Consider the following 9,885-nt stretch of genomic DNA (forward strand, 5'->3'; position numbering starts at 1 on the left):
CTTCCCTCCACACAGTTTTATTGTTCTTTATCTCACCCTCTGATATACTACATGCATTTTAAAATCTACCTTGTTTATGGTCTCTTTGTGCCCCCAATCACCACCAAATAAGAATGAGGGCAGAGACTTTGATGAGTTTGGGTCATAGCTGTGTTCCCAGCATCTAGCACAGTGTCTGACACATCACAGACACTCCATGTGTTTCTTTTGAAAATGCAGGAATCAGGGAGCAAGGGAGACAAGGCAATAAGCTGGTCTCCCTGCCCCCACCCCAGGCCAGACCCAGTGCTGATTCCATATGTATAAACATATTCCCCAAAAGCCCATTGAATGGGGCCCCATTCCTTCTCCTGTGCTCAGAGACCTTCCTCACTCTAGACCACCCCTCCAACCAGGATGATGGTTGGCACCACTCTGCCAGGGAGAGTACTACAGGGGCTGCTGCTGCTGTCCCTTTGCCTCTGCGGCCACATCTTACCTCCAACCCACCAAGCAGGAGGTAATAAGAGCAGTGGAGGGGTTCTTCCTGAGCACTCTGCATGTGGCAGGCTATGTGCTGAACATCACCACTCCTTGTGTCACTTAATCCTCATGGCAAATGTAAGAGGTCACCCAGGCTCAGGGAGCCTGCCCAGATGGACACTCAGTCAATACATAATGGGGTCAGAGAGCCTGCCTGACACTTGGTTAATACATGGTGGGGCAGGGACTCGAACACAGAGAGTCTGACCTGGAGCCCACCACGAAACGACACTGCATTTACTCAGAGAAACTAAGCCTCTGAGAAGGTGAAAGAACTAGAAGCTCAAGTGTGAAGCTGACTCCGAGATCCTGTGAGGCTGAGGCCAGCCTCCCCACGATAATGCCCATGCATTCTATAGCTTTTGTCTGGGCACTTAGCTCCAGCAGTAATCACCTTCCTCTGTACCTCTCCCTAGTAAACCTGGAGCTTACATCTATGAGGTTTCTCCACAATCTTGTACCTTGGGGTTTCCTCATGCTGTGTCCTTTCTCCTCCTTGCTCAATTTGACCCTATTGGCTCTTCCAGTCCTGGCTCAGACTTTGCCTGCTCTGACCTCCCTCATGTCAGGGACCTCTGCCCTTAAAGCCCTTCTCCTGACACATTGCCTCCCTATGTATGACACTCCCTGGGTGTCCAGAACATGGCAGCCACCAGAACAAAAGGGCCAAACACTGCCATTCCAGTTCCCTGTGGAAATCCCAGGCTCACAATTAGAAGCAAGACTCCTACCTCCACTGTCTCTGATGGAGAAGGGAAGCCCTGAGAACCCACCGAGCCCTCTCTGAGTGGGTGGAAACTGGGTTCATAGGTCAGACAGCTGGGCAAGAGGGGTTAAGGAGTCCGAGATGCTGATGGAAGCACTGCATGCTGTCCAGTGCAAACTCTGCTGGTGACCTTAATTGGAGAATCCAGTCCCTCTGAGCTGGAAACACCGTCCTCACAGGGAGGCTGGGAGACTCAAACTCTGGCCATCTGTGAGCAAGCTCGCAGGGCTCGGAATGTGGCATAAAGCCTCCACCTGTGGCCAGGGCAGGTGGGACGGCTCGGCTCAGCACGGTCAGCTCCCTCCTCAAAGTAAATCGGATTCCCATCTGGGAAAGAGCCCTCAATCCACGTCAAGCTTGACCATGGTCAGCCAGCCACGTGCATTACACATGGGCACATCCCCAGGCCCAGAGCTACAGGACTGTACTCATGCATACCCAGGGGACCTGCCTCCTCTCTGAGAACAACACAGGGACCCCCAATCTGAGCCCCTCCATCAAAGGTGCTCTGAGCAGCTCAGGCGGTGACTCTGACTCATTCCTTCAGCAGCTATGCATGGAGCTCTGACAGCTGCTCGGGAGGTTTCCCAGACATAAGGACCCCTGCCCCTCCATCCCCAACCTGTCCTGGGAGCATTCTCTCAGAAAGGTGGCTTCTGGGGGCTGACTTTCTGAGGCCAGTGCCCGGTGAGCTGCTGGCCACAAGGTTCTGCTCGGCCGAGCGGGTGGCGGCCTCACACTGGCCAAGCGGCTGCAGCCCTTTACCTTTTCACACTTGTCTCGTACTCAGTCCTCTGCCGGCACAGCTCCGCCCTGAGCTCTGTGACCAGGCCCTGGAGAGCCTCAGAGCGACGGGCATGATCCTGGGCTGGGCTTCCCGGGTTGCTGGGCTCACTGCTACTGAGGCAGGTGCCCACCTCGTCCTGGCTGTGGCCCAGATCAGGGGATCTGCGGTCCTCGCTGCTGCTGGGTAAGGGAGAGGGCTCCAGGCCTGCCTCGGTGTGCAGGGAGCTGCAGGCAGAGGAGTCGCTGGCTCGGCAGGCTGTGCAGCTGCTGATGGAGCCCCCGGCGGAGGCCTCGCAGGAAGAGGCCCCGGACCATGCCATGCTGGCCACGCTGGGAGTGCTGGGGAAGAGGCTGGGTGGAGGCACGTTGTCATAGGTGGAGAGTCTCTGCGAGGAGCCTGAGTCCTTGAGCCGGTCTCCCGATGAGGCCCGGCGGTGGCCACGCAGGGAGGACAGCCCATTCATAAGCCAGTTCCCGCCAGAGGAGATAATGGGCACCTCCAGGGACGAGCTGCCCACCTTCAGGCTCCCTGACCGGGACCCTGACTGCCGGAAAGAAGACTTCCAGTTAGGCAGAGTCTGCATCCTCTTCCCAGAGCTGCTGGTGGCAGGGCCGAGGGGAGAGTTTCTAGAGAGTGCTGCCACAGTGGCCCCATCCAGAGAAGAGGTCCTGTGCGAGGGCAGGCCAGGGGTGCCAGGGCTGCTGGGCTCTGCCTGGCTGTCCCTTGTGACCTCCTCAGAGCCCCATCCCACCGTGCAAGGGGTGCCGCCATGAGGGGAGGCTGGCCCTTCCGTGGCCCTCGCAGTGAAGAGCTGGCCATGTCTGCGGATCAGGACTGTCATCAGGTGCTGGACAAGGGAAGTTCCTGCCAAGAAGATGGAACGAGAAAGATCTGGCTGTGGATGTCTCTAGTCCAGGCTCTGCAGACCAGTCAGGGGGCGCCACAGCTTGGTGCCTGGCTCTGCCTGCAGCTCAGAACCAGCCTGACCCATGGTGCCTGGCTCTGCCTGCAGCTCAGAACCAGCCTGCCTCCCAAGAGAGGATTCAACAACAGCATGTCATCAGCCACCCTGAAGGAAAGGATGACCACTACACCCTTCAAATCAAGGCAAAGACAGAAAGCTCTTGCCCAAGAATCCCATTCCTTGGACAAATGTGAAGCGTGGAGCGCAGAAGAGGTACAGTGCCTCCCAGCCCACTCCGTTCAGCTCGGTCGGGGAGGAAGCAGGCACAGTTAAGGCTGTGGGGTGAGCAAGGGGCAAGCTGGGACTGCCCCAAACCAGCATCTGGGTGTCAAAGCCCTCTTGGCTGCCCCATGTCACCTCTCTATACCGCTGATGATATCTGTACCTGACTGTCCACACTCTCAGAGGCACAAGGCTCTGGGACCGGAAACACAGATGCTTTATAAGTACATGAGGGCACACACACACACCTACACACAATCATACACACGCATATAAACACAGCTCCCCCAATATGTATGACCCCCCCACTCCGCCCCCGTCACAGTCTCATAGTCACACATGATCCTCCTTCTCTAGGCCACTGCCCCTGAGATGCAGCCTGTGGAGTCTGTAGAGCACTTGGTTCCTGAGGCTGTAGGTGGGGTCAGCAGCAAAAGTGGGCAGTGGGGGACCACGATATCTGTCACCTGCCCCATCCCCTCCTCAATGAAAGACCAGAGACCTAGAGGTCTCTAGGTGATAAGGAGAGTGGAGTGCTTGGGCAGACCCTCCCACTAGAGGTACCTAAGAATCCTGGAAAAAATAAAGGAATCTGCAGGCCAGCAAACTGGGTGAAGCAGGAACTCAGCAAAGTAATGGGGTGATTTTTCACCCTTGGGCATTTGTGTAACCTGGCAGGCAGGAGCTTGGGGGCCTGGGGAGGGAAACCCAGCCAGGTAGGCTAAGGACTGGGGGATCTGAACAGAGTACCACACCCCCAGGGAACACTCCCTCAGCTTGGGGGGCCCAGAATAGCTCCACAGCCCACCCCTACATCCCCACATCTCCCCCAGGTCATGCTCAGCAAGGAATGGTAACTCTGCCCTCAGCTCGCCTAGTGCCAGGGGTAGTGGGCTCTAGTTGGCATCTGTCCTGCATGAGTTTTGCTCAGCCTCTGCTCTCCTTAGTCAAGACTGGTTGTCAGTTTTCTGTCTATGAGTGGCAAGACTCACACTAACTCCTGTAGGGCAGTCTTCCATGGGGCCTCTGAGCATGGGCTCTCATTTCCAGGCCAGCCTGCACCTGTGCCCTTTAATAAGTCTCGCTGACGGACTCACCTCACCTCTCCTAGCCTCATCTGTGAAATGGGGGCAGTAACTGCAGTCTAGGCTGCTTGTGAAGATTAAAATGAGGTGATACAAGTAAAGCACTTAGTAGAGGCCCTGGCATATTGAAAGCAGCTTCTATTTTTATCATTTTACTGTTATTGTTTACTATAGTACAGATACTCCCCAGTGTTTGCAAAGCTCTGACATCCAGAAGCAGCCTGTGACAATTACTTAATTGAAAATTACTTAAGTAAAGCAAAAACATCTGTGTGTATTCAAGGGCAAGGGCGCGGACCTTTTCCATGCCTCAGCTTCTCCTGCTATTCTAATTGCACTGATGACCTACTGTTACCATCCATGGGGCAAAGTTTATTGTTTTTATAGCTAGACCCCATGGGGGCAGGGGAGTTGGTAGAGCCCGTTAGGAGGCCCCCAGGGGGTAGAGCCACCCCTCCAGCTGACCTCGGGTGATGGTTCTGATGACCGGCCCAGGACCAAAGTCAGCCCAGACCCCAGTGGCACCCAGCACATTGCACACGCCCCCATTACCTTCCATGATGGTCACTGGGTCTTCTATCTGTGGCCGAAGTATATTAGGTCCAAAAACAGTTGCCAGGTTCTGGACACTCATCTTGTTAACATTTGAGTGAGACTGAACTTCATCCAGAAACCTGCCAAGTAAGGAAGAGGCAGTTGGCGGAAAAGCAAATCCTGATGCCAGCTCTGCTGGGAGCTGCCTGGCGCCCACACCCAGCCACACCCACACATTCCCATAGCCACTGGGCACAGCCAGCTGTTCCTGCCAGCTAAGAAGAGGGCAGAGCTTCTTCTGGAATCCAGAATGGCCAGCAGAAGCAAAGGCCAGTGGGCCATGGGCCCACTGTCAGCATGGAAGAAAGAAACACAACTGTCCTGCCTGCAGTGGGGGCAGATGTTCAGGAAGGCCCAGACACCCCAGCCTGGGACGGGGTGAGGGCTGCCCTGCACACCCTCTCCCAGTGCCTGAGCCGAGGTCGTGGTCAGGAGGCAGACCCCTGGGGGAGGGGACAGTGGGAGGCACCCAGAGGAGGCAGAAAGGACATGGGTGTGTATGTCGCTTTCCTCCCAGAACGATCCACAGAGGACTTTAACGCTGCTTACTCATGGTGACTGCAAGCTATGTGCTTGCAGGGATTGTGTTCTTTTATATTCCCCACTGGCTGATTGATTGACACTCAGGGAGCAGCGTGGAGTGGGAGAATGACCCAGCCCCCCAGCTACTTACTTGCAGATATATCTGAGCAGGTTGTAATTAGCCAGGGGAAGGCTGCTCACTTGTTTAGCCAACTCCAGAGTCCCCTTGGTATTGAAAGAGAAAAACAGCATTTCAGAGACCAGCAACTGGTCTTTCTCTTACTGAGGGAGGGGTCAGGGGGGTAGGCAAGGAGGAAGGAGGTAGTCTGGGGATGGGGGTGGCAGGCACCAGAGGCCAGACCTTCAGCCACCCATTCAGCCTGGCCCCAAATGAGCAGAGGACACCACCACCTCCATTTCTGAGCCAGGCCTGTGACCTCCTAGGTGGGCAGATTTACTTTGGGGGACTGGTGTGAGAGGTGTGCCTCTGCAGGGCCACAGAGGAATGTCAGGGCCAGTGCTCAGCTCACTTATCGAGACACAAATATTTGCCAGATAAAGACCCCTCATCTCCCACATGGCCATAGAGAGGGCAAACACTCCTTCCCCAGCCAGGCACCTGCGGGGTGGGGGTGGGAGCCTCTGTCCTGTCTCAAATTCTTTGGGGAGGAGGTAGGGATATAAACAGATGAAAGGTCTGGTTGTTTCTGAACCCTGTGGCAGCCTGGGTAGCCTGAGGTGGGTGTAGGAGTAGGTAGGTGGTAGAGTAGAAGTGCCTACTGTGTGGTGTACCTGGGCATGACCAGATCACAGACTGATTTAGGAGGTACCTGCCCCTCCCATGGACCAAGGCCTCACACAGGGAAGGCCCTACACAGAGGGGATGCTCCAGCCACCCCCCCACCACATAGCAGGATACAACAGCACCCCCCTTCCACCCCAAACACACAGAGCAGGCTGCAGAGCAGAATCTAAGGGCCACAAAAAATAATGAAAGTCAGAGTTATGTCCTGATTCCACTGCTCGCCCTGCCCCCCTCCACCTGATAGGCCTACCTCCCAGGATGGGTCCCCAGGAGCCACTAACCTCCCCCTCGTCCTTGGTGAGCAGCTGGGCACAGCTGAGGAAGTCCTCATATCTGGCGAACGGGACCACAGGCTCAGGGAGCTCCCGCAGGTAGAGCTTCAGCAGGGAGGCCACTGTGTGCACATCGGTTGTGCTGCCAGTAGGGGGACACACTTGAGGCATGGGTGCCGGGAACTGCAGGAGTGACCGGGACCTTGCCAAGCCCCTCCCCGCCCCCAGGGGCAGCCTCTGCTCTCATGGGAGCACAAGGAAGAGAGAGACACAGAGGAGTGGACACTGTTATCTGCTTTCACTGCCCCTGGTCAAGGAAAGGCCCAGACTGCTTCCAGGAGCCATGCACAGAGGTCCCCAGCGGGCAGGGACTGCTAGAGCTCCAGCTCAGAGACAACCCACAGCCCAGGCCTCTGCTCAGAACCCCTGTGCCTCAGGTCTGAGTCAGTCCTCAGGGCTGGCAGTCTCTCCCTCACAGACAGTATGGGACTCTCCACTGCTGCAAAAGCCACAGGGCCCTGCAGGGCACAGTTGCTCCCCACAGAGTGGCTGTTCTAGGTGGGAAGAATCACTCATAGTCCTGGCCAGCTCACAGAGGAGGGGCCCTGTGACAGCCTGCCAGGGAACCAGTGGGAGTGAGAAGTTCCCTTCTGTGGGCCTGTTGGTGGCCCCAGCATCCTCTGAAGGGTGACTTGGAAGCTGCGAAGCTCCTGCGGGGAAGAGGAGCAGGGAGCCAGGGACACAGCTGTTCTTGCCCAAGCGAGAGTTTGCTCCCAACCCCCACCTACCCCCTGATGGAAGTGGAGGCGCCATGTCAAAGAGGTCCCAGGGCACTGGCCACTAGGGGTGGGGTAGGTCAGAGGTCAGACACTTTCCTCTGGCCTCTAGGTTCCTATCACACAATGAATGCCTGGGCTTCTGTGCTCCTTACTCTATTTCCAGTACCCTAATGCCCAATGTGTCCAGTCCAAGACCACAGTGTCCAGCTCCCAGCTCAGAGCTGCCTAGGCTGAGGTGGGCTCCCATGGAGAACAGTGACCCTGGGCTCTGGGTTCAGGCTCTGTGATTGGGTCCTGGACCTCAGTCTTGGCACCTCCTCCAAGCTTGTCTGGCATGGCAACTGGAGCATGTGCTGGGTTCACTGTGTGCATTTACTTGTTTGCCATCTGTTCTGGCCCCTTGAGAGCAGGACCTTATCTGTCTTGTTTATGGCTACACCTCCATACCTGCGGGGTGCTCTCACTCAGTGGATGGGTAAAGTAAGTTGAGTGAAGTAAGAAACGGCTGTTGAGTCAAAAAAGCCTCCAGGGAGAGCTTTCTCCATGCTCGGTGCTTGGTGGTAACAATGTGGACAGGGCTGGGAGAGCTGCAAAAGGCCCACAGGCCAGGGTGGTGGGAAGGGATAACTTTGGTGACTGAGGCTTTCAGGCTGATGGGGCTCTTTATGGAGGAGGGAGCCCAGGGCTTGAGGCTGGATTCCCTGTAGTGCAGAGTGTGGTCTGCACCCAGGGAGTACGACTACCCTGGAATGCTTCTGCCTGCAAGAAGGTAAGGAGAGTAGCCCCAAGACCCCTCCCTGTTTGGGTGTGAATGAGAACAGAAGCCTTGGGATCCCTGTATTAGGGGATGAGTATAAATGCAGGGCCAGAAGACCACCATGGAGATGATGGAAAGTGGAAAGGAATGGTATCAGATACCCCAGGGAGCAGTTTCTAGAAGGGAAAGCATCCAGACCCCAATATCAAGAGTGAGTTTCTGGGAAACACAGAAGGAACAACCTTAACCCTTGGCCACAAAGGCACAGGATGGAAGATGCCTGGCTGGCAATGGTTCAGAATGGACCACAAGCTCATTGAGATTATAAATTCTGGACAGCAAGCTCAGAGTATGAGGATAGAGGTTCATGAGGCTCCAGATAAAAGGGACACCTGTGCCCTTCTGGGCAGACTTCCTCTGGGGAACAGTGGTCAGTCTCAGGCTCCACATTTAAAGAAAGAAACTGTCTGACAGACTCTCTTGGCTATGATAATGAGTCTGGGCAGAAGTTGGAGGGACTGAAGGTATTCTGCCCAGAGAGGAGACCTGGTTAGACCAAGGCTACCATGAGCCCACTTTGGGCAGAGGGGGCCTCAAATGTGAGAGTAGATTTGATAAGAAGGGCAGAAGCTCCATGGAAGCCTGGGTAGGCTTGATGCAGAAAGAACCTATGAAAAGCTGCTTCAAATGGGTAGGGTCCTGTCAAAAAGAGGCCCCCAAACAACCCCATCTCCCCATGTCTTAGCCCTTGGACTCTTAGTAAGGTTGGCTCCACCCAGAGGTTGGAGCCCAGGACCTGGTAACTCCAGTGATGGCTTAGAAGAGGTACTGGCCCAGGATAGGTGGAGGAGACTCCCTATCCCAAAACCTGAGAGGATGTGGGACCACAGCTGCTGCTCCATCTTGGTCACCCTGAGAAAGCAGAGCCCAGAGATAGGCCCTTCTTTTCTCCCGTTTGGGGGCATCTACAATGGAAAAGGCCTGCATGGATGTGACTGGCCTGTGGCAGGACTTGTCTGAGAGGGGACCCAGGGCTGCTGCAGTGATTTTGGGCCCTGTGTTCTACCCACTGAAGAGGGCTGGTTTGGCACACATGCACCAACGTGAGGAATCATCTTGCCCACCATCCTGCTGCCAGGCTTCCTGGGCACTGGCCCACCCCTGCCACAGGAGCTGGTGGCCTGGGAGAAGCCCCAGCATGGGGAGAATGAGGAGGTGGTCCCATCTTCACCCCTGCCCTGGAGCTCACCTGTCAAACAGTGGCTTCTCCCCACAGTCGAAGGAATCTTGCAGGTCCCTCACCAGGTTGGCCTGGCCCGGCATGCGGAAGAGCCCTTCCTCGGTGAGCCCACGCTCCCGGATGAAGTCCACACACTGCTCCACCAGCAGGGGGGCCAGGCGGGGGCCATATTTCCGCTCCTGGTGAACTGTGTCCTCCAGGCGCTGCCCAAAGATCCCTGGGTACAGAGAGGACCTGGTCACACCCTCAGCTATCCAGTTCAGCAGTGGGGGTGGGTGTTTGGGAGGGTAGAGGTGCTATTAGGGCAGAGGTGCTATTAAGGCCAAAGGTGGCTGCTCCTGAGGGAGCAAATTAGAAACTAAGAGGACACACACTGGGTGGATGGACTCTGGGCCACCTGGGCCAAAGAGCAGGAGGGCACAGAGAACAGGTGGCCTGTCCTGTCCTATAGAACTTGTTCAAGCCTGAGAAATCTTTAATGGGAACATGCGTTACACATTTTATTGATTTGTTTATATAATAACCTCCAAAGAGCAGCAGCTTACATTTGAAAACTCAGAACTATGTCCA

At 55.7% G+C, this 9,885-nt stretch overlaps 1 protein-coding gene across 3 annotated transcripts in view; it reads right to left on the reverse strand.

Moving 5' to 3' along the window:
- The window catches only part of ARHGAP22 (Rho GTPase activating protein 22), a 156,062-nt gene that overhangs the window by 3,251 nt on the left and 142,926 nt on the right, over window positions 1–9,885 (reverse strand). For all 3 annotated transcript variants that reach the window (XM_011355390.2, XM_011355389.2, XM_011355388.2), the window contains 5 exons: window positions 9,325–9,532; window positions 6,549–6,681; window positions 5,614–5,687; window positions 4,899–5,020; window positions 2,054–2,939 (listed from right to left, as the gene is read on the reverse strand). In XM_011355390.2, coding sequence (XP_011353692.1) covers window positions 2,054–2,939; window positions 4,899–5,020; window positions 5,614–5,687; window positions 6,549–6,681; window positions 9,325–9,532 — 1,423 coding nt within the window. The remainder of the gene's footprint in view (window positions 1–2,053; window positions 2,940–4,898; window positions 5,021–5,613; window positions 5,688–6,548; window positions 6,682–9,324; window positions 9,533–9,885) is intronic.

Source organism: Pteropus vampyrus, unplaced genomic scaffold (assembly GCF_000151845.1).
Source record: "Pteropus vampyrus isolate Shadow unplaced genomic scaffold, Pvam_2.0 Scaffold20, whole genome shotgun sequence".
NCBI lineage: Eukaryota > Metazoa > Chordata > Mammalia > Chiroptera > Pteropodidae > Pteropus > Pteropus vampyrus.